We start from the raw sequence: 24,269 nt of genomic DNA, 5'->3' as shown, positions 1-24,269 counted from the left end.
CCAGTCACACCCATTCTCAAAAGCACTTTCTCTAAACATAGAGACCACATTGACACACACATTCATACTCTGATGGATGCATTGGAGAGCAACTTGGGGTTAATATCTTGCCCAAGGATACTTGGCATGCAGACTGGAGGAGCCAGGGATCGAACCACCAACCTTCCAATTAGTAGGTAGTGTTACGTAGTGATGGGCAGATGAAGCTTCATGAAGCACTGAAGCTTTTCATCCAATTGGTTCACCCCAGCGCCAAGCTTCTTGAAGCTTCATTTGCTCTAGCAGGACACCTACTGGACGTAAAAATATTAGTTGGCAAGAATTTGAAGTGTGACCTTTTGCACACAGCCTGTAAATGTCAACAACAAAAGGAGTGTGTAAAACATGTATATTGTAGCGATGGCAGTCTACTTTGTATATTTATACTGGCAGTATGGAAAATGATTATTTGGAAATGCTTAAAATGGAAATGATCATTTACTGTGAGGTGAGGTGTGGTTGGGGTGTGGACAGTGGTTGTGCTTTTGTAACGTTGAGGTATGGACAGCTACACACTGCCTGTTCACATTTTATTCTGTAAAAACTAAATTTTCACTGCTTTTATGGCCTTTTTAGTGGGGAGAACATAGCTAGGATTTAATGATTTAACAAATCTTTTAAATCCTTTGTCCTCCACAATGCTAAATGGCTGGGAGTCCTCAATCACCATGCTAACCAGGTCTTCATCTATTTGAGATTGTTCTCCTGAGGAAAGACAATAAAGACAAAGCACAAATATAAATGTCATACACGTAACTTATTACAGTTGTATAATATTGTTATATCATTTAGTAACATTACTGCATGCTATATTATCATGGCATTTGATGGCTCACCTGGTCTTGCTCAACAATCGGTGTTCCCCTTATTCTCATGCAAAGCTCTGTAGTGCCTAAGCATGGATGAGGTGTTGTTGTTATATCCCAGCTCCCTGGCACATAGCAAACACTTCACCTTGTACAAAAGTAAAGACAGCTTAACATGAATTGTATTGCACCATCAGTATTATGAAAATACATCTTCTGTAGAAATTTACATACCTTTTTGGGAGATATAAGATCAAAATGTTCCCACACAGGGGAGGACATCCTCCTCTTCTTAGCTGGCTCCATTCTCTCCTGACTTTCTCTCCTCACTCTCATAAACCTCCAAACTCTCACTAACCGCAACTCTCCATCAAAAACCCACATTTTGAATGAAGTCTGAGGGGTTTATATCGCTGTCATATCTCGCGGCAAAGTTCGAACCACTTCATGAACATCATGATCACATCTTTACGCACCCTGTCACTTTTTTACACCATGACATATATTTGGAAACATATTTGTTCTTTTACATTTATATGTATATTTATAACTACAGTATATCTCTATATTTAACTATTTATTCTAATATTTATGAATGAATGAATATTTCTGTACCATGCACTACTGATAGGGTACACTGTTGCTGCTCCTGCTGCTGATAGTGCTGGAGTGCAGGGCTGTGTTGATCTGAAACTGTGGACATTGAAAAGTCCATGGAAGAGATGGCAGCTTATTAACCCCTTAAAGCCGGTCGGAGCGGGCACGCTCCGTTTTGCGTAACTATTTTTAAATCCCTCTAGAACCGGAACCACGTAAGCTAGCACAATATTTTTTTTGCATATGAAACCGGAGGAGTTGTACTTACATCTTATGCCATCAGCTTGTCCTAGGTCACGGTTTCCTTCCACATATAGCTTTGCGAATATTGCATAAAAAGCGCTTGCAGCAACAAAAACATAATATTCAAGAAACACGCTTTGCTGATCCGATCAGCTGTTCGTAACACTTCCCACATTGAAACACATCAGCGCCAACGATCGCATGTCCGCCATTACCTGCCCGAAACCGGAAGTGACGTCATTTTCGCAGAAATGTAGTTTTTTACTTGTAGGCCTTAAAAGTCCATACTGGTGTTTTTATAAGTGATGTTTGACTTTATGCTTTTCTGAATAGTTGCTGGGATGCTTAGAACTCAAATTGCACTGCTTAAAATAGTTTATTTTCATGCACATGCTGTTTTCTTTGCAAATTTGCATCATGCATCAAACAAAAACGATTTTCAATTCTTTTGTAGTTTATTGCACTTTTTTGCAATTTATGTCGTTACTATGGACTTAATGCATACATATTATTAAAATATGGGCTATAACAGTTGTATTGCTGTGTAGCAACTTGAAATGCTCCCAAAAATGGCACTACAGCATGTAAAGATATAAAGTAAGCTCTGGCGGCCTTGGTACTATAGTAGGTCTTAAAGGGTTAAAGTGTTATGAGATAACAATAAAATGCAAAGATTGATGTCAGCACTTGGAAACAGATTAGGCAACAGATTAAAAAAACTGTGAGACATAAACTAGGCTCTACCTGTGACTCACTCTTTGCATCTCTTTCTCCTTCTATCTATCATTCTCCACTTGCTATCCATCTAAGAACAAGGCACAATTTGCTATTGCGTCAATCTATTATTTAATTATCCACACTTAACAACTCTTACACCTAATCCAAAATTAAATAATGATGGAAAAATGACACAGAACCAAAACATTGTGATTAATAGTTAAATGAGATAGGCAGGCACAGGCAGGACTCCTTAAAAAAACACACAGAAAAAAATGCCTCAAGAAAAGGGCACTTGGCGCATCCCAGAGAAAAGTGCTCAAGCCCCTTCTATCTGTTGGTCATAGCAGTGACATACCACAATTTAGCCTCTAATGACAAATTTCTTTAAAATTCAGGATAAACTAGTTTATAAAAGGATAACTTAGTGCTTAATGTGTGAACAGAACAGTGTCTAGAACTCAGTGTAATATTTTTCAGTAGTTTAATGTTAGCCTGTATTTGCTGTACACCCAGTGGAAGATGTTAGAGTTTGTATTGTTGATTGTTATTTATGCTTAGAAATGTTTGACCCTTTGATCAGCAACACACACACACACACACACACACACACACACACACACACACACACACACACACACACACACACACACACAGGCAAGGTACTCTTTGTTTGTATGTAGACGTCGTATGTTAATGAACCTATGCATATTCATGTAACCTCAATAAAAGGACAGTGTATGGGAGGACGGACGAGAGCAACTGGGGTCAAGCGAAGGGACGGCGCTCTGTCCGGTCTCTCCCGTGCACGAGTAACATGAAGAACTTTACCTATTTGTGTCTTGCTTAGCAGCGTAATTATATTGTCTTCAACGTTCCAGCGGATGGGTTCAAGCTACAAACCTATCAGAAGAAGATATATATGTATTTTTAGGTTTATGTCAGCTTATGCTTCCTCTTTTTTATTCAAAATATAATTTACATGTCAACAACTTCCTATAAACCTCTTCAGGGTTACTCATTTGCCTTTTTGTCACATCAGGTGGGCTCCGAATTCTCATTTCGCATAAAATCATTTTAACAGGGACTGAGCAACATGCAAAGGTAGGCTGTTTGGCTGTATTTATGTTAGAGATTTACTTCGTCTCTCTGAATAAATGCTAATATTACAGCTATAATATTGTAGATTTTTGAAACTCTGAATAAAAAATTATTATTCTAATGTGTAAAGATTTAAATTTTGTGAATGCCTATCTCTGTGGTTTTTGGAGGGGTTTAAGCCATGTGTACTTTTTTAAACAAACTGTTCCTTGTGCGTAAATGTTGTGTTATTTATTTTATTACACATATATTGCTGTAAGATAATTAGAATAATATATTTTGAACATGTAAATATAACTCAAATAAGAAGAGAAAACTGTCTACGAAATGTTTATCCTCAAAAAAGAGTAGGATGAAGTATACACTTTTTCTGTTCCTGCCCCCTTATTTCAAATTCCATTATTTACAAGTCAGTATTCAGAATTTGACATAATATAGTCGATACATCAAAATGAGGACAAGTCTTCAATAGAATACAATGAGACAGCTCAATCCCTGAGAGGAAAATTTCTTATATTCTTGCAATTTATTGTTTTTAAATATTCGTGCAAATTTTTGTATTGATGATCATTAACTTCATCTGTACAGGTGTTCCACACACTAAGTCTGTGATATTTTACATTTGTCCTTACCACTGGCTTGCTGAACATAAAGATTCCTCTTGGGTTATTAGTATTTGGCCTTATTTGGAACAAGTTCTGAATATTGTGAGGCAAAGATTTTTTTTCTGCTTTGTACATTGATTGTGCAGTTCTGAGTTTAGCCAAATTCTTAAATTTAAGAATATTACATTTAATAAAAAGTGGATTTGATAGTTTTTTTTTAAGTGGTTTTATTTAAGTGTTACTTCACATCAGGCATCCCATTGCTAATATTATCATTATTAGTGGTGTAGCAGTTGTAGTATAAGGTGTAGAATTAGTATTAATATAATTGGCCTAACGGCCTTTGCCCTAGATGGGTTCAGTCTTGGACACCCCGCCTTTTCTAATCTTTGAAGCTAATATGGCCTCGTGTGTTTCCAATAAAATTAATTTGAACTCTGTTACAATATAGAAATTTGTTTTTGATTACCAATTAATAACAGTAACTTTGATAACTCGTGTCTGCTGTTAAACATGGTCATATAGCAATATGTATATAAAGCAGCAAATAATGTAAATATAAATACAAATATAAATACAATTTAATATGTAAATATTATAACACATCTCACACCTTTGAATGTGACCCATTTCCTCGCTTTTTGTGGAAACGGGAAGTATAGATCAGTGGCGTCAAACTCATTTGATGGGTCAGACCAGTAACACTCCCTTTTCTGTCAGTGTAAGGAAGTTACATACTTAATAATTTGAAATCTGTCAGCATGACTCTACCAGAAAAAGCTCTCGCAGCTCATTGCCCAGACTGTCCCGTTTTTTTGTTGTTGTTTTCTTCCTTTTTTTCACATTCAGGCCTGAGAGATTCAGTTACAATAGAATAGAATAGCATAGAAAACCTTTATTATCCTACTAATGAGAAATATGGGTGTTACACAGCTCTTATAGCAAGAGGAATATGAAATATAGAAGGAAGACACAAAGTGGTCCTATATACATAAACAACCATTCATGCCAGCAACAGCTGCTGGTAAGAATGACCTGCAGTAGCACTCCTTCCTACGCTGTAGGCAGTGTAGGGACTAACGCGTTATTAACGAACGCGTTACAGTAACTACATTATTATTGTGGTAACGAGCACGGTAACTAGTTATTATGCCAAAATCAGCAACGCGTTTACGCTACAATATTAAAATAAAAGTCTATTCAGCATGAAGAGTGGGTATATACGATTATTTGTCTGTTGTCACTGGGTGGTGCTGAGGTCATATTCTGGGGTCAGCTTGTGTAAAGGAAGAAATACATGAGAAGTTTAATTCTCAAAGCTGAAATAAAATCTAATCCTTCCCCTCCTGACCGGTGCTTCAGGTTCTGAAGTTCTGCTTTTACATTTTTTCAGTCAACAGTTCTGCTGATGCCTGACATGCAATATACAAAAAGACAAAGCTGTCTAGACTAACAGGTTATCCAGGATAATATTTCACCTTTGATATTCAAATCAAAATTATAAAGAAGGAGACTCCTTAAATCCAAATCATTGTAATAAAAAGTGGCAGGAAACATCTTTGGGGTGGCTGTAGCTCAGGAGGTAGAGCAGGTCAGCTGCTGGTTGGTTGGCGGTTCTATCCCTGGCTACCCCTGTTTGCATGCCAAATATCCTTGGGCAAGATACTAACCCCAACTTGCTCTCTGATGCATCCATTGGAGTATGAATGCGGATGAATGATAGTTAGAAAGCACTCACCATAAAACAGTGCTTGTGTGAATGGGTGTGTATGGGGTGAATGTGGCGTGTTGTATAGAGCACTTTGAGTACTCCGGGAGAGTAAAAAAGCGCTATACAAGAACCAGTCCAAACTAGTTCACGCATTTTTTACTTCCAGGCTGGACTACTGTTTTTCATTATTATCAGGATGTCCTAAAAACTTTCTGAAAAGCCTTCAGCTAATCCAAAATGCTGCAGTAAGAGTCCTGACAGGGACTAGAAAGAGAGAGCAGATTTCTCCTGTTTTGGCTTCCCTTCATTGGCTTCCTGTTAAATCCAGAATTGAATTCAAAATCCTGCTCCTCACATACAAGGTCTTAAATAATCAGGCCCCATCTTATCTTACTGACCTTGTAGTACCATATCACCCTATTAGAGCACTTCGCTCTCACACTGCAGGCTTACTTGTTGTTCCTTCCTGTTGAGCCTTCAGTTTTCAGGCCCCTCTTCTGTGGAACCAGCTTCCAGTTTGGATTCGGGAGACAGACACTATCTCTACTTTCAAGATTAGGCTTCAAACTTTCCTTTTTGCTAAAGCATATAGTTAGGGCTGGATCAGGTGACCCTGAATCCTCCCTTAGTCATGCTGCAATAGACGTAGGCTGCCGGGGATTCCCATGATGCATTGAGTTTTTCCTTTCCAGTCACCTTTCTCACTCACTATGTATTAACAGACCTCTCTGCATTGAATCATATCTGTTATTAACCTCTGTCTCTCTTTATCCTGTCTTCCTTCTCCGGTCCCAGCAGATGGCCCCGCCCCTCCCTGAGCCTGGTTCTGCCGGAGGTTTCTTCCTGTTAAAAGGGAGTTTTTCCTTCCCACTGTTGCCAAAGTGCTTGCTCATAGGGGGTCATATGATTGTTGGGTTTTTCTCTGTATCTATTATTATAGGACATACTGAACAATATAAAGCGCCTTGAGGCGACTTTTGTTGTGATTTGGCGCTGTATATATATATTTTTTTATTCCTATTTATTCTATTTATCCCCTTCGTATATTTTATTTATATTTGTCTCTGTATTTATATGTGTGTGTGTGTGTGTGTGTGTGTGTGTATATATATATATATATATATATATATATATATATATATATATATATATATATATATATATATAACATTCTGTAACTGTAACTTCTGTCGGTGCAGTGCTTTTGGAAACCGAATTTCCCAGAGGAACCCACCCGAGGGATTAATAAAGTTCTATCTTATCTTATCTCTTATCTCTATAAATAGAATTGAATTGAATTTACCATATCTGGGAAAACTTTATCAAGGGTTAATCTAACAAAGGTTAGTTTGTCAATTTTCTACTACTTTACCCATATTTTGATTTGACTAGTGTATATTTTGGTAATAATTTTTCATTTGAATTATTATGGACAGGCGAAATGTAACCCGCTCTTGAGTAAGTACACCTCACTCTAGGTTCAGTAGTCAAGTATGAGTGCATGTGATGATAACACACATGTTTTGAGTTAACTCTAAACAATCTTAATGCAACAACAGATAACAATTACAAGACAGAAATTACAACTGAGGCCTTCACTAAAAAGAAGAGGAACAAGAGAAAACTGTTCTTAATCTCTTGAAATGATGTTTAAAGGGTATTTGGTTAGTTGCAACTCCACCTTTCACTGGTCCTGCCCACCCACTTAAGATCAATGTAAATTAAGTTTGACACCACTGCTCTCTAGCGTTTATACTCGGGAGTTAAAGTGGGCTGGAAGGAGTTCAGGTGTCCGCAAGTTTTGGTTGTGGTACTTAAGAATCTAGCTGGAGATACAGAAGAAGATTCTGTTACACAGTGTGTTGCTAGATAAAGGTAAAGCTGCTGTATTTCATGGAGAGAGAAAAGAGTGCGAGTTTAATTCATTCAGAGATCCAGAAAGTTGTAGAAAGACAGGACAGGAGAGGGAAAAGACAGGTCAGATTTAAAGATAAGCACTGCTCAGTGACGCTTGATAAACTGCAGGTTGCTGTCAATTGTAAAGACAGTATAAACAGTATAGTGTCAGTGTATAGGGGATGGACATCAACCATGATAGCTTGTGAAACTGCTGACATCCTGCACAAAGAAAAGCTGCTGGCAGATTCTTTGTCCAGGAAAATGCTGTGTAATTATATGACAGATTTTTGGAAAGAGGTGAAAGCTCTCAATAACTGTAAACCATCTCTACCATCAACTGTTGAAGGTGTTTCGGGGGGGGGGGGCAGATAACATTGCAGCATTATGGAGACAGCATTACAGTGCGTTGTTTAACTGTATAAAAAGTGAACCATACGAGGACAATTTTGACATGAGTAATGACACAATAAGTGTAAGGACACATGAAGTATATGAAGCCATTCATAGGTTATCTGATAACAAAGCTTCTGATTTGGATCACATCACTGCAGAACATTTAAAACATGCTAGTTTAAGGCTAGCTCCTCTTCTAGCACTCTGTTTCACTGGGTTTATGATTCATGGCATATTACCAGACTTAATGCTGTGTATTTTACTGGTACCAGTTATGAAGGACAAAGCTGCAAAAGTGAGCTGTTTGGATAATTATAGGCCGATACTTGCCAGTATTTTATCTAAGGTGTTAGAAAGAATCTTGTTTGACAGAATTAGTGTGTTCATCTCTTCTCTGTTTAATCTGTTTGGCTTCAAACCAAAGCACGACACTGACATGTGCATATATGCACTCAAGGAAATAGTCAGTTTGTATAGGGCTAAAAATTCATCTGTCCTCATGTGTTTCATTGATGCCTCTAAGGCTTTTGATCGAGTGAACCACAGAAAACCTTTTGATAAACTGAAGAGATGGGGAGTTCCTCAATACATCGTGAGGATTCTCTCTTACTCGTATGCTCATCAGAACATGCAGGTTAAATGGGGAAGCAGTATTTCTGCCCCCTTTGGTGTCAGCAATGGTGTTAGACAGGGTGGGATTTTATCCCCAATTTATTTATTCTATATGTTGATGATTTGTCCATACAGCTGAGAGCCTGTAACACTGGGTGTATATTAGGTAAAACATTGATAAATCATCTTATGTATGCAGATGACCTGGTTGTTTTTAGTCCAAGCAGTGCTGGGTTACAGGATCTTCTCAATGTCTGTACTGAATATGGTGTGCAATATGACATAAAGTACAATGCTGTTAAAAGTGCTGTTTTGATATGTAGAACTATGTAGTACAGGAGGACATGCAGACGGTTGGTGTGAGAAAGGAGAATGCAGTGTGCCAAACCCTAAAGCAAGCAGTCAAATAATAATAATAATAATAATAATAATAATAATTGTTGGTGATGTTTCTCCATCAGTGCTGTTAAGTATTTTTCCAAAGAAAATTATCTGTGTCCTCGTAGACTTTAGACAGTTGTTAGAACCCACAGATTTCACAAAAATGTGTCTCTTAAATTCAAAAGTCTTATGTTTTAGTGCTTCTTAATAACACCTTAATCTCATCAGGCAGTATTTGCTTTGACGGAGGGTGAACTTCTTCCATAACCTAAGCCTATTATTGTTTGTAAAGCACAGATACTGTTTTAAATTAATTCTCTGCACTTCGCAGCATGAAGTGGTGGCTTCTCTTTTGGCTGGTGTTTTTCCTGTCACACCAACCTCCTGCATGTCGTAGTTCACCACCAGTCTGTAGAAACAGACCAGGTCCACCAGGTCAGTTTTCCTGCAGGGGCCAGTGCAACGGTAAGATGCTTTACTATTAATATTTAAGGCTCATGTTTCCATGTGAAACATTCTGTAGAACCTTTAATTAACTCAATGTTGTAAAAATGTGTATATGATTAATTAATTAATTTATTATTACAGGCAGATGCTGTAAGGAAGTTTTAGCCAACATTTTTAAAACCGGAAGCTGTGATGACGCTGTCAAGTAAACACTTTCCTTCTAAATAACTTTTTTTGAGTTTTCTATTTTGAAAAACTGTTAGATTAAATATGTATATAGGAGCAAAATCAAAAGGGTTGAGATGGTAATGTGTTTCAGATGGTTTATGGCAGGGGTGTCAAACTCAATCAGACAAGGGGCCAAAACCCAAAGCACACTTTAGTTCGCAGGCAAACAGGATTTACTGAAGAGATTAAAACTGAAAGTTTTTTCTAACATAAATATGAACAAAAACAGGACAGGATACAATATTCTTTCTTAGAAAATGACTGAAATAACTAAAAAATACATCCTGTCAAATGTATAAAAATTTAAAATATGAAGGTGCTCCAAAAATGAAAATAAAAACAGGTCACTATTGTCCCGTTATACTGCCACTGTATCAGCTCCATTTGAACCTGTAAAAATGCAGTTCCGTCGTCAGCAGCAAATGGGTTGTGATGCAGCTTGAAATTTATTTTCTTTTTCTGGTTTACTTTCCAAAGCACAGTGTGCACTCATAAGTGCAGCTTTACTTGAAACTCCTTCACTGCATCAGCACATCAGTGATCATGCAAGTCTGCAATTGGAAGATTTCCTCATTCTGCTCACAAACTCTTTTCTCTGACTTAGTTTCTGCACCTTTGTAAAATACACCATGTTGCCAAACTTTAAATCTATTTTCCAGGATTTGACCTGCTGGCCTTGACTTTGACACCTTTGGTCTGTGGTGTGTAATTAATGTAAGATTTTTAATCAGAATGTGGCATTCTGATTTTTTTTCTTATCCTTTTCAACAAGTGCCATTAAGGAGCTGCAAGAGATTCTAGAGGAAGAAGAAATAAGCGGGGCCAGTTCATCAATTATTTCTGACACTGTTGTTGCCCTACAGTATAAACCCAATCGTACCTTTAGAGGCCTCGACATTTATGCCAGCGATAATCAGGTGTTTAAAAAATTATTTCATAGTGTAATGTGACAGTGATATTTTAAGCTGTTCACAGTTTTTAGCAGCAAAACTGGCAATATCTGTTTTGTTTAAAGTTTTGGTCTTGAAAACTGCTGGGAATGGTTGAGATTGTTTATATCCTATTGATGTCCAAATGTGCATGTATTTTTAGTTACTTTTGTCCTTATTTTCCCTAAGCCACAAAACAGCTTGTTTGATATTGCTTTAGCTATGAAATATCTGAACATGTTCTTTATACTGTAGATTAAACTTTCCTGCTGCTTTGCATTTCGGAGTCTGTGAACCTTAATGACTTTCCTCAAGTTCCAGCAATTTGAGATCATTTGGACTAAAATGGCTGAAGAGTAGTTTTGGATTTCCATTAAATTTATAATGCATGTTTAGATATATGCTAAGTTGAGAATAATGTTACTCTTATTCACATCATCTTCCTGTTTTTGGCACGTTGATGCATATGCAGGTACAACCAGGCCAGTCTCCTCCCAGCAGCAGAGTGAGAGTTCAGCTGCCGAGTGAACTGCAAGCTGGACCAAACAACAAGATTGTGTTCTGCATGATTAAGTGGCCAGAAACATACCAGGTCAGAAATTAAACTCTGTTATACAAAATCTTGAATTTTATACAGACATAGATTTTACACTGTAAATTAAACTACAATCGTTTGTTGATTTAGCTTGTTTTAGCCAAGTATCATTACTAAAAAAAATCTTTTTACATAAGCAAACATTTGGTCCATATTTATTTTATCTTCCAGTCATTTAACATTATTTATTATTAAGAAACTTTTGTCTCACTATCTTGATAACAGACCTTCATCTGAGCACTCAAACCTGCCACCATTCAGCTCAAGTCACATTATTTAAAAACAAACAAACAAAAATATAAGCATATATACATAATTGACCCTTGACTTTAGAGAAGTAAAGCAGGAGACAAATAATAGATTTTTTACTTAGTGCAGACCTCTAGGAAACTAGAATAGCTAAAGTAACATCCACATAAAGGCCCCAAGGTCTCATAGTTTTTTGTAGTAAAACACTGCATTGTAATAAAATCAATTCTACACACATTACATGTCAATTGTTTAAAATTAGCTGCTTATACACCAAAAGTGCTTCAGCCTCAGCTTCATTTGGAAATATATGATAATTATCGGATAGAGTTGCTGGCAGAACAGTAAAGTGATTGCTTTTATGTTCATGTCAGGAAGACAGATGTGTAGATTTTATAAAGATTTATTTGGAACCTGCCGTGCCTCTGCACATCAAACTAGTGACAAAAATATAGCAATTTATTTTGAGTTAACTCGCACAGATATCTTCATGTGGAGAAACAGTTTTAAAACTGCAATGATTATTTACCCTGCTGTGTATTCAAAATACCTTTATGCCATATAATAGCATTTCTCCCAAGCTACAAATATTAATTCATATATGCAGTACATGAAAGCTCCAACACATGTAACAATGTACAAATAACTTTGTGTCCAGTACGTTATTGCCTCCATGATTTAATAAATGGATTGGATGTGTCTCATGAAGGAGCAATAAGTTTGGACTTAACATTGTTCTTTATGGTTTAATGTCTTCATATTTTAAACATAAAAGAATGTTTTGCCACAGGAACAATAAGTGAAATATTGTTAGTCATTTATTTATTTACATTAAATTAGTTTAATTTTATACATTAAAAGACAGCTATGGGAACTGCTCTAATCAGTAAGAGTTAATCAATTTGTTCAACTTTCAAACAGGAAGAGGATGAGTTATATATTTAAACGCAAATGTGCTGAAGGTCTTTAGCAATAATGCACAAAATATAAATGTGGTATATATTAAAGACACTTCTATGTATATTTTTATGTAGAAAAGTTGGTACACCAGGGAAAAATCACTACAACCTTTTAATAAAATGTAAATTACATTAAAATTATTTCATAATAGACAACAAATCTTAAATAAATATTTTCTCAAAAAACAAACTGAGGAATGTGTGTTTTATTGTAGACTGACGTTTATGACAGAAGACTGTTTGGCCTGAGTGTGCAGCGCAAGAGGATATCAGGACTACAGCAGCGTGTCAACATCACCATAAACCTAACCAAGGAAATAAATGTACTTAATGTTGTCATTTACTGCAGATGTGCCTTTTACAATATTATATTATTAAATATATTTTATCTTTTGTTTAGCAAAAGTTAATAAAAAAAAAGTTAGGCATATATAGTATTTAAACATGCAATATTTCTGTGTCACAGGACACCCAAAAACCCTCGTGTCAGTTCATTAACTTCTCACCAAACAGTGAGTAACCAAGCATCACATCTGCCAAGAATAATGTAAAACATTAATATTTTTTTAAATAACCTTCAGTCATTGTTGTTTGTGTTTTGTCTTAAGATCACAAAGCTGATCTGATCTGACTTGGATATAAAAACATCTTATGTATCACTGATCTCTATTTTTGATGTATCAGCTTTTAGTGAGGATGGATGCATTACTCTATGGACTCGTGGTCAGAATAATGTCACCTGTTCCTGTGACCATCTCACATACTTTGCTGTGCTTCTGGTAGGACGGACAATTTTTCATTCTAAAAAAGTGGAATTTCAGGACTTACATGTCTTTAGACTTGAGGGAAACTCGATCAACAAAATATAGACAAACACCTCAGTAATAAAATGGGAAATCTCTTTTAGCAGGTGTGTTGCTAACAATCCAACAAGTTCATGCTGAGTTGGACACAGTTTAGCTATCTGGTTCTGATGCTTTGGTAAAAAGTTGTTGTGTGTAATGGCCAACTTCAGCCTTAACTCACATAGTCAAACTTTCTATTGTAATTCCTTTAAGCAGTTGTCAAATTTTTGAAGAATAACTTCTTGAAGGACATTCAAAGCTCTTTTTGGATGTTGTCTGCCTCTTGCTCCACTCTCTGTCAGGATGATTGGATAATAACGCTTCAATAATGTTGTGGTTTTTTCTTCTCTTCTACTCTTTAACTGTAGTAATAGTATCTTTGGAATCATTTTAATGCTGAAACTGTCAACACATAGTATTGCATGGACAAACAAAATCTGACAGTACCTTTACTGTGTTCATAATTACATCAACTTTGATAAGATTTTCAACACCACTGTGTAAACATAACAGAGCCCCCGCTGTGTTCTACAGACAGCTGCAGACACTCACTGTTGTATCTCTCTCCTGACCTACTCCATATAAAAAAATGTGAACCAAAAAATGTCATTCCTCCATCAGGCATGTTACCAGTGATTTTCAGTACAGTTCTTATGTAATTTAATGTGCATCAGCCTTTTCTGAAGAATTAGAAGCTAAATATAAAGACATGAGGTGTGACTCAAGACTTTCATAGTACTTACTTTACAGTATGTTTAATATATGTTAAAACAAAAAAGATTCATTTATACTGTACAACGTACAACACTCATCTCTTGCCAAAATGTTTCCTCAACTATAGTGTGTTATTAAGAGTGTAGCTGCACTGGGTGTGCCCTGCCTACGTCGTGTGATTCCTGATACTATCACTAGATGCCCCAATGTGAACAAAAGTAATCTTTTTCTGTTACAAATGCTCCCTTTACACCATGACTACAATCTTCATTCTTTTGTTAGTGTCATCTGTTCTCACGCACAGTTCATTGGCTCATTGATTTGTCATTGATTATCTTATCTGTGACTTACTTTTCCTCATCTACATCTTTGTTTTACAACACCTAATTTACTGAAAACTTTCTGAAATAAAAACCGTGTTCAGGGTGTTGTGATTTTAATTTGATATAGCCAAAGACTTGAATGATGAAGAAAAGAAATACTAAAACTGGACAAACAAGACTGTATTTCCCCAATCACGTGTCTGTCTCCGGCTTATTTTATTGTATCGAACTGTACTCTTGCATACACCTCCTCTATTCCTGTTGCTTATTTTTTATTGACTTTACTGCTTCACTGTTTGCGTGTCTTATGTTTAATTTCTACTCACTGACTACTTCTCACAATCAAAATGCTGCAAAATAAAGTGAGTGTGTATTTTCTGCACAGCTGCCTGTTTCTGGCTCTGATACAAATGGCACTGGGTCCCTCTCACCTAAAGACCAGGAGATTTTAACATACATCACTCTGATTGGCTGCAGTCTCTCTCTTTTTGCCCTGGTCATCACTGTTTTGCTCTTCATCACAAATAGGTAATTAATTTAATGACATTCTTCATCCTTTCTGTCTCTGCTTTTGTTATTAGACTCCTCCTATCCCATTGACTATTCAGCATGTACTATCGCCTTCCAGTCCTGACTTTTTTAACACCACAGTCAATTAATAACCTTTTTGTCTTTTTTCTTTGTTTTAATCTTTGTTCCTTATCACATCATACATGTAGATTTGGTCTAATTGTATTCCAAACAGAATAATACTAAAAAAGATGTGACTTACCATGAATCACATCTGCATTTGCCAGAAAGGTCAGAGAAGATGTTTCTATGAAGGTCCACATCAACCTCGTGATTGCCCTGATCCTCCTCAACCTGCACTTCCTGCTAAGTTCCAGGGTGGCAGCAGTGTCCTCCACTGGGGTCTGTTTATACATGGCTCTTGCCCTTCACTACTCCCTGCTGACTACTTTCAGCTGGATGGCTTTGGAGGGATTTCATCTCTACCTTCTCTTAGTCAAAGTCTTCAACATCTACATCAAGAGATACCTGCTCAAACTCAGTGTGGTGGGATGGGGTGAGTGGAATAATTTAGGCATGAAGCTGTTTATCATCATCATCATCATCATCTAAATAACAGTTCTTGTTTTTCAGGTGTTCCTGCAGTCATTGTGTCAGTGGTGGTGATCATAGACAGAGGCTTTTACAGTCCTGTCTCTCTGGACGCATCTAAATCCAACAACACTGATATGTAAGGAAAATATCTCCAAGCATCTAAAATTGAATAAAGAAAATTTAAAATAACAATTCATATTTATTTATTAACTGTTGGTGTACGCATGTACAGTGTAGAGGGAAAAGTGTCATACAAAGGATAGGAATCAAACTCAATTTTACCAAACACTTATTTGCCTATATGGAGAAGTCTCTGGTATATTTCACCACATGCATCTAAATTATCCGTTATACCCACCCCCAAAAAAGTTAATTCTGTTCATCTGAATGTAATGTTTTCAGTAGGAGAAACGTTTCATCACTCATTCAAATGTGGGAAAGGCTGGGGAAACCTGCAGTCAGCTGAGACTGAAGAAGTCACTTGGATGAGTGACGAAAAGTTTCTTGCAATGAAAACACTACGTCCATATGAACAGAATCAAGCTTTTGGGGCGATTTCCCATCCTGGATGATTGGGCATGCATCAATACGCCTGCAATAAGATTTCTATTACAGAAAGTACTTCTTAACTGAAACATGGGTCATCTGAACTCCCTTTCTTTTAGATGCTATATAACCAATGACAAGGTCAAGATGGGGACTACACTGGGACCATTCATCTTGGTGTTCCTCTTTAACATGATCATGTTTGCGGTGACAATCAGACGAGTTTGGACTCTACGCAAAACCACAGAGGTACTGGGCAGTTTTGTGTTGCTATTGTCAACATGTCCTATGAAAGCTTACAAATAACAATAATGAATTAGTCTTATAAACAACTGGTAGTTTTATATAACAAGAAAAATAAAGGCTAACTCTAGTCATCACTATTGTTAATTTTTATTTTACATTAGTCGTTCCTTTTAAAGGATGAACTGTGGGATGGGTTGTCTGTTAGCTTTTAAGACCAAGTAAATTCTCAGAAAAAAATAAAGGAACACTTTTTATTCAGAGTGTAGCATTAAGCCAACTTGATGAAGTAAACTTCTGGGATACTGATCTGGTCAGTTAAGTAGCAGAGGGAGTGTTAATCAGCCTCAGCTGATTTGACGTTAATGAAATAAACAGCGAGAGGTATGGATGCCATTAGATATCAGGATATCCTTGATCCATTGTCAGACCCTAAATTGGATCAGTGGTTTCTTGGTTCCTCCTGGTGCATGACAATTCAAAGACTCATTTGGCAGCTCCTGAAGGAAGAAAGACCTGATATCATTAACTGCCCCCACACCTATCTGACCTAAATTCAATAGAACACCTCTGGGACATTATGTTTTGGTCCATCCGATGGTGCCAGGTTACAGCTTAACTGTCCAGAAGCTCAGTGATGCACTGGTCCAGATCTGTGAGGAGATCCTTAAAGACACCATCCAACATCTCATTTTTTTGCAATGAGATCTGTTGTGTTTTTAAAGTGTTCCTTTAAATCTTTTCAGCACTGTATTGTATTTTGTAGTCATTTATCTAAAAACAAACAAACAAAAAAAAAACATACTTTAGTATTGACTATTTAAACACATTTGTCTTACTGTGTGAGATTGTATATAATCTCCTGTGTCATTCTATATTTGGCAAATCAGTTTGGGCAGAGTAACCGTGACAGAGCCAAGAATGACATTTGTACCCTGCTGGGAGTCATGACTCTGCTCGGCATTACCTGGGGCCTGGTCTTCTTCTCTTTTGGATACCTGACCACTCCTGGCATCTACCTCTTCTGCATCCTGAACTCACTGCAAGGTCTGTATAACCATTTTTATGTTAAGGCAAGGCAAGTTTATTTATATAGCACAATTCAACAACAAGGTGATTCAAAGTGCTTTACAGAGACATTAAATATTCTTGAGGTGGTAGTAAGCTGACTTTGTTATTGTCTTAATGTGTTTTTCTAAGTTTAGGTCTGCATCCATCACTACACCTAAATTTCTTGCCTGGTTTGTGGTTTTTAGATGTATAGATTGAAGTTCTCTGGTGACCTGTAATTGTTTTTCTTTGGCACCAAAGATTATTACTTCAGTTTTATTTTTGTTTAGCTGGAGAAAATTGTGGCACAACCAGACATTAATTTCCTCAATGCATTTACCAAGAGCCTGTACAGGGCCTCGGTCTCCTGGTGACATTGTGATATATAGTTGTGTGTCATCTGCATAGCTATGATAGTTTATTTTGTTGTTCTTTATAATCTGTGCCAGTGGGAGCATGTACATGTTAAACAGAAGGGGTCCCAAGATGGAACCTTGGGGAACTCCACATGTGATACTTGTCTGCTCAGATATGAAGTTACCTATTGATACAAAGTATTTCCTGTTTTGCAAGTATATTTTGAACCAGTTTAGTACAGTCCTGAAAGACCTGCCTAGTTCTCCAGTCGTTTGAGTAATATGTTGTGGTCAACAGTATCAAATGCTGCACTGAGATCCAGCAAAACAAAGACTGACATTTTCCCACTGTCTGTATTCAGACATATGTCATTAAACACTTTGGTCAGAGCGGTTTCAGTGCTGTGGTTCTGTCTAAAACATGACTGGAAGGCATCATATCAGTTATTCTGTGTCAAGAAGTAATTGAGCTTTTGAGAAACTCCTTTTTCAATGATCTTACTTAAAAATGGGAGATTTGAGATCGGCCTGTAGTTGTTCATTCATGTCTTGTCAAGATTGTCCGTTTTCAGTTTACCTGACACCTGACATTAAAGAAAGGTGGACGAGCTGTAACAGGTCTGACTCCAAAGCCTTTGAGACCTTTTTGAAAGAAACGTGTTGGCAGGACATCTAAACAGCAAGAGGAGTTCAGTTGACCTAAGATGTCCTCCAGGTCTTTGCTGTTAATAGGGTGAAACTGTTTCATGGTGTTTAAACAGTTTTTCGGTGGGCACAGTACACATCCTGAATCTGCTGTTGATGAACCAATTGCTTGTCTAATCTTTTGGATTTTGTCTGTGAAGAATTTGGCAAGGTCATTGCAGGCCATGGTCGAATGAAATTCAGCTGCCACTCACACAGGAGGGTTTGTTGGCCTGTCAACTGTAGCAGATAAGACCCGCGCATTATGACTGTTTTTGGTAATGATGTCAGAGAAGTAAAATCAATTAAGATCAATTCTGTCATGATTTTAGAGCTATTGTATGTCACAAGTTTCTGTGTGGCCCCCGCATGGGAAATGAAGTAATGCAGGTGGCCAGGTCATTTACAATAATTAAAAAATATATTATTTCATAGTGATTCGAGGTTTTGGAAAGTCACAGAATATTTTCAAATTTTAAAAATAGACTAAAGAATTCATAGGCTTCTAAATGTCTACTGTATAATATTGTTTGCACTGCATTTCTGAGAGAAGCATATTACGTTTAAGGGAAAGCACTTTCTATTATACATGGAAAATAAATCCATTTAGCTCTCTCATGGTGAAAAACCCATGCTTCTGTTTATAGTTGCTAGTGTTGTATTCATCATGGTTATCTTGTGTCCCCTGTGTTTACTGTGTTAATTTCTGCCACCCTCTGTGTACTCATCCTTTTATTTCAGGAACCCTGTATTTAGTTTAGTCATGTTTCTGTATTTTCCATGGTTAGTTATCTCACTTCCTGTTTTATTTTAGAGTTTGTGTTCCTTGTTTGTAGTCATGAGTTTTACTTCCCTTGTGTTGTCTGATCATCCTGTTCAGCCATGTCTTGTTCTCCCCACCTCTCTTCGCTCCTCAAATCAACCTTCGGTATATATATTGTCACTGTCTACATGGATCCTTTTCAAAAAGCACCTGTTTCTGTTACTTGCTTCCCAGTGTTTTTGTTCTTCCTTTCTTTGCTCCTGCATCTCTCCTTGGCTTTATGTTCTAGTTAGTGTGTTTTTAAATCTGTAGACTTCAGTTTCCCTTTGTACTCATGTTAGTCAGCCTGTGGTGTTTTTGCATTGTACATGTACAATGACAATGAAGGTATATTCTATTCTATTCTATTCTATTCTATTCTATTCTACAACAACAACAACAACAATCTTTATTTATAGAGCACATTTAAAAGCCTTGGGCATACCAAAGTGCTTTACATAAAACAATAAAAAGGTTCAAACATTAATAACGAAAAAATAAAAATAACGAGTTATGTTCACAGATAAAAGCCACCAATAAGAATGACTACAGCACATAGGTAATAGCAAGATAAAAGCTGTACCACCATAATAAAAGACACCAATAGAAAGATAGGAGGGAATAAATACATGAGGTCAATAGGTCACAGCAACCAAGCAAACAAACCAAACCAAACCAAACAAACAAACAGACCAGCAATTAAAAGGTGGAGAAGGCAAGTCTAAAAAAATATGTTTTAAGCTGTGATTTAAAAGAATGAATAGAATCAGATGCCCGGATGCCAATCGGGAGATTGTTCCACAGCACAGGTGCGACAAAAGCAAACGATCGATCACCTCTAGTCTTAAGTCGAGATCTGGGCTGAGCCAGCAGTAACTGTGACGATGACCTTAAAGCCCTAGCAGGAGCATAAGGGTTTAAAAGATCTTTAAGATAGCTGGGTGCAGTGTTGTTAGTAATTTTAAAAGTAAACAACAAAATTTTAAATTGAATACAATATTTGACAGGCAACCAGTGCAAATCGGCAAGGACAGGGGTAATGTGGGCAAACTTGCTGGTTTTAGTTAGAATGCGAGCTGCAGCATTCTGAACTGTCTGTAGTCTATGTAAAAGGGAAGAGTGGAGACCACAATAGAGTGAATTACAATAGTCTAGCCTCGACGTTACAAAGGCGTGGATGAGCTTTTCTAGATCTTTATACGGGATATAGCGCCTAGCCTTAGAGATAAGACGAAGCTGGTAAAAACTAGATCTGACAACAGCAGACACTTGTTTGTCAAGTGAAAAAGAGCTGTCAAAAAAGACACCCAGATTCCTGACAGTATCAGAGAGAGAGCTACTAAGAAAACCAAAGGCATCCCGGAGTTTGGCACGAAGGGCATTACTACCAAAAATCATAATCTCAGTTTTCTTATCATTAAGGATAAGAGTATTTGCCAACAACCACTTCCTGACCTCAGACATGCAATCTCTGAGGTTATTCAGAGACAGAGCCAGATCGCCGTTTAGCTCAAAATAGCTGGATATCATCTGCATAATAGTGATAAGCAATATGGTATTTCTCAAAGATGGCACTTAAAGGAAGCATGTATAATGAGAAGAGGGTAGGGCCCAGCACAGATCCCTGGGGGACACCACAGCAAACAGGTACAGCCGAAGAAGAGGATGTAGCCAGATGTACCGTAGAGAGCCGATTGGAGAGATAGGATTTAAACCAGTCCAGGGCAGCGCCCTTAATGCCTACAGTGTGCTCTAGTCTCGCTAATAGGATATTATGATCAACCATGTCATTTATATTATTCTCATCAAGGTAGGTCTGCAGTTGGAGCAGAACCACCTTCTCAAGTATTTTAGCCAGAAAGGGAAGCTTAGAAATTGGTCTAAAATTGGCAAAATCACTAAGCTCAAGGTTACTTTTTTTTAGAACAGGTTGGATTATGGCATGCTTGAGAGCTGAAGGTACATAGCCAGAGAGCAAGGAGAAGTTCAATATGGACAATAAACAAGGTCCAATTACACTGAAACAATCCTTAACAATACGGGATGGGAGAGCATCATGTACACAGTTAGTATTGTTCAACTTATCAATTAGACGCTTCAGAGTGGAGAGAGAAACGGGTTCAAATTGATAAAAAGTGGCCGAACAATCAGGGGTAGACATACAATCAGTCACCAGAGGAAGAGTAGATCTAAGGGATAAAACTTTATCTAAAAAATAGTTTGAGAATTTTCCACAAAGACCCGGGGAAGACAGCAGTGGCATAGAGGGACGGGGGTTCACCACAGAGTTAAAGATTTTAAATAGAATACGTGGATTATCACCATTAGTTGAAATAATTTTAGAGAGAAACGCCGCTTTAGCCGTTCTGGCAGCAGTTTGGAACTTCGAGCGGCTAATACGCAAAATATCATAAGAAGACTGAAGTCTATCACTCCTCCATTTCCTGTCATCACGCCGACATATACGTCGTAGAGCGCGAACAGAATCATTTAACCAACATTGTGAGTAAGTACGAGGGCGTTTCATTTTGATAGGTGCAACAATGTTAAGAATCGAGGAACAGGTGTTTAAAAGAGTATTTGTAGAGTTCTCAAGTGTGAGTGGGGTAGAACAATCCAGCATACTAAGCGGGGAGTTAACAAAAGACGTAGTAAAATTGACCACAGTATCGGCATTAATAGTACGCGTAGGATAAAAAGGAGAGTTTAGGTATTGTCCAGTATCACCCAGGTCTACATCGAAGATGACCGGGGAATGATCAGAGAGACCAGTATTCCTAATTTCCTTAATGCAAATGGTATTTAGGCGGACGATAAACCACGACACACAAAGTGGTCCGAGAGCCAGTCAGTTCCAATAGCTGAACTTCAAAACTGGAATAGGTTGGAGAGGATAGCAGCCGTGCATCATGTTTATTTTTGAAAACCAAGGCTAAGCCACCACCTCTACCAGTTAGCCTAGGTGAGCTAAAGAAGGCACAGTCAGGAGGTAGAAGCTCAGAGAAGGAGATAAACTCACCCGGAGAAGTCCAGGTCTCCGTTAGGAATAGGACATCCAGTCCCGAGGTGAGAAAAAAGTCATTTAGGAGGAAGGCCTTATTTGAAAGAGACCTAACATTAAATAAGGCCAACCGAGTCCGGGGGGCCAGGACCTTAGAAGTAGCCCGTCGCAAGGAACACAGGTTCTTATGTTGAACACCGCGGCCAGACGGTGTTATCCAAGGTCGGGCAGAGTGGTAAGCCACTGGGCGAGCAGAGTAGGTTTGAGAGCCGACTGAGCAAATCCAACGGTGGGTTAGCAATCTAGCCGCAAAGCGGCTGCTGAGATAGTGGAAGAAACGGGATAGCTCACGGCTTGTAGAAGGGTAGTCCACAGCCATGGCTCTGAGATAAGCCTTAACGCGGACACGGACGCCACTCCTCCTACCCCGTTTCCTGAGGCGTTTCCTACGGAGCATGGAGAGAGGAGGATAGGTCACATAGGTAGGGAAGACAGGCATCAGGGGGATAGCGGCACCGGCGGTCCCAGGGCAGTCAGGTCGTTGAGAACAGGAAAACCGAAGATTCAGGAGCGTGTCTCTGTCATAAGTTAATAGTGTACAATCACCTAGAGAACATAAAACCAAAGATAAAACAACGAGAAGTACAACGCCAAGGCGGAGACGTGGTCGAAGACGGTCAGCCATGCACACCGGCGCCATCTTGCTTTTGATGTAATGACGTTTAATAGAATTCTATTCTATTCTATTAAACTATTCTATTAAATGAATGACTTACTTTAAGTTTCAATCAATCTGTCTCCAAGCGTCTGCGTTTTGGTCCTTCACAACTTACAATCTGCACATCCTGCAGATTCTGACACACAGATGAATTACTACTTTCATTTTCAAATGTGCGTACTCATTGCATCTCCTGTACACAGTCTAAACATTTACTTCTCTCCCTCTCTCATGCTTGTTCCATGCAGGTTTCTTCATCTTCCTGTGGTTTATGATGTCACTGAGAAAGGCTAAAACTGCAGTTACTAAGACAAGCAATGAAACACGAAGCACCAGCACCTAGCTTACACACAACTACCAATACCCCGAGAAGTTCCTTTGTGTGTGCTGTTGGAATGTTTAATGCTATATTAACTTGGAAACATTGTTGTATACATGAGTTCAAGAAGAAATTGTATCAGATAAGAGATCAGCTGACACTAAAAAAATGTATGTGAATGTATTAAGTGTGAAGATTTTAACAGTTCAAATTTAGTTTGAAGTTTTCTTTTTATTGCAATAGACAGAGTTTTTGTGGCAAGCAGTTTATCTTATTGTTAGAGGATAGATCACCTGTCTCTTTTTACACTCGCTTTCAGAGATCAGAGGCAAAACAACATAAAATTGATATTTTGTCGCATTTTCACCAGTCTGCACATTAGATCTTAGTTTTAAATGAAACTCACCTGGCATTAGTTTAGTATTTTAAGAGGCTGTTATGTTGATTTATTGCACACACAGTATTTTGCTTTATTGTAATTGAACTGGTCTGAAAATTATTTTATATTAAAGCACATTGTGAATCACTAAAGGCTGTGGTGTTAGTAATAACAGTAATAGCTGTCTTATTACCTTCACCCTATGGACATTTACGAGTTACGGGAATTCTAAAGTGAAAATCTCAGTTTTGTTCAGTATCATTATCATATGGTAACTCATAGTTTAAAAATAAAAAGTGTACTAATTTAATGTTTACAACAAAGAATGTCAGAAAAAAACAGCGGTACCCTGCATATAGGTAGAGAACCCTTTAAAAAGTGTATTTTGGGTAAACAGTGGTCATATCACCACGTGGAACCGGTGGCTGCTCAGAGACACTTACAACATGAAAGGTTTCTTATTTACCCACACTTTGATAGCGTACGGTTACTGTACGTTAGTGAAAGACTATCTCTCCACACCATCACATATTCCATATGTACGGGGTACGACTCCCCTTGGTCGTGGCACAAGGATATTTACTTAAGACACTCCGGCACGCCCGGCTACACCCCACAGCTCATGTATAAAACAGCTGTGCAGACTTGACACCGGTGATAGTTTGATCAGAGGG

At 37.8% G+C, this 24,269-nt stretch overlaps 2 protein-coding genes across 2 annotated transcripts; both read left to right on the top strand.

Moving 5' to 3' along the window:
- The first annotated feature begins 11,168 nt into the window (after positions 1 to 11,168).
- LOC113018660 (adhesion G protein-coupled receptor G3-like) lies at positions 11,169 to 13,380 on the top strand. Its single transcript, XM_026162326.1, has 4 exons — positions 11,169 to 11,300; positions 12,727 to 12,834; positions 12,978 to 13,023; positions 13,196 to 13,380. Exons 1-4 carry the CDS (start codon positions 11,169 to 11,171, stop codon positions 13,378 to 13,380), a joined length of 471 nt encoding a protein of 156 aa, XP_026018111.1.
- A 579-nt stretch (positions 13,381 to 13,959) lies between these two features.
- LOC113013167 (adhesion G-protein coupled receptor G5-like) lies at positions 13,960 to 23,389 on the top strand. The gene is made up of 7 exons (XM_026157558.1): positions 13,960 to 13,977; positions 14,779 to 14,921; positions 15,191 to 15,459; positions 15,537 to 15,633; positions 16,163 to 16,292; positions 17,177 to 17,333; positions 23,146 to 23,389. Exons 1-7 carry the CDS (start codon positions 13,960 to 13,962, stop codon positions 23,238 to 23,240), a joined length of 909 nt encoding a protein of 302 aa, XP_026013343.1. The 3' UTR covers positions 23,241 to 23,389.
- Positions 23,390 to 24,269: the final 880 nt, after the last annotated feature.

This window comes from Astatotilapia calliptera, chromosome 1, assembly GCF_900246225.1.
Source record: "Astatotilapia calliptera chromosome 1, fAstCal1.2, whole genome shotgun sequence".
Taxonomy (NCBI): Eukaryota; Metazoa; Chordata; class Actinopteri; order Cichliformes; family Cichlidae; genus Astatotilapia; species Astatotilapia calliptera.
This window is presented reverse-complemented; position numbering and strand designations above follow the sequence as displayed.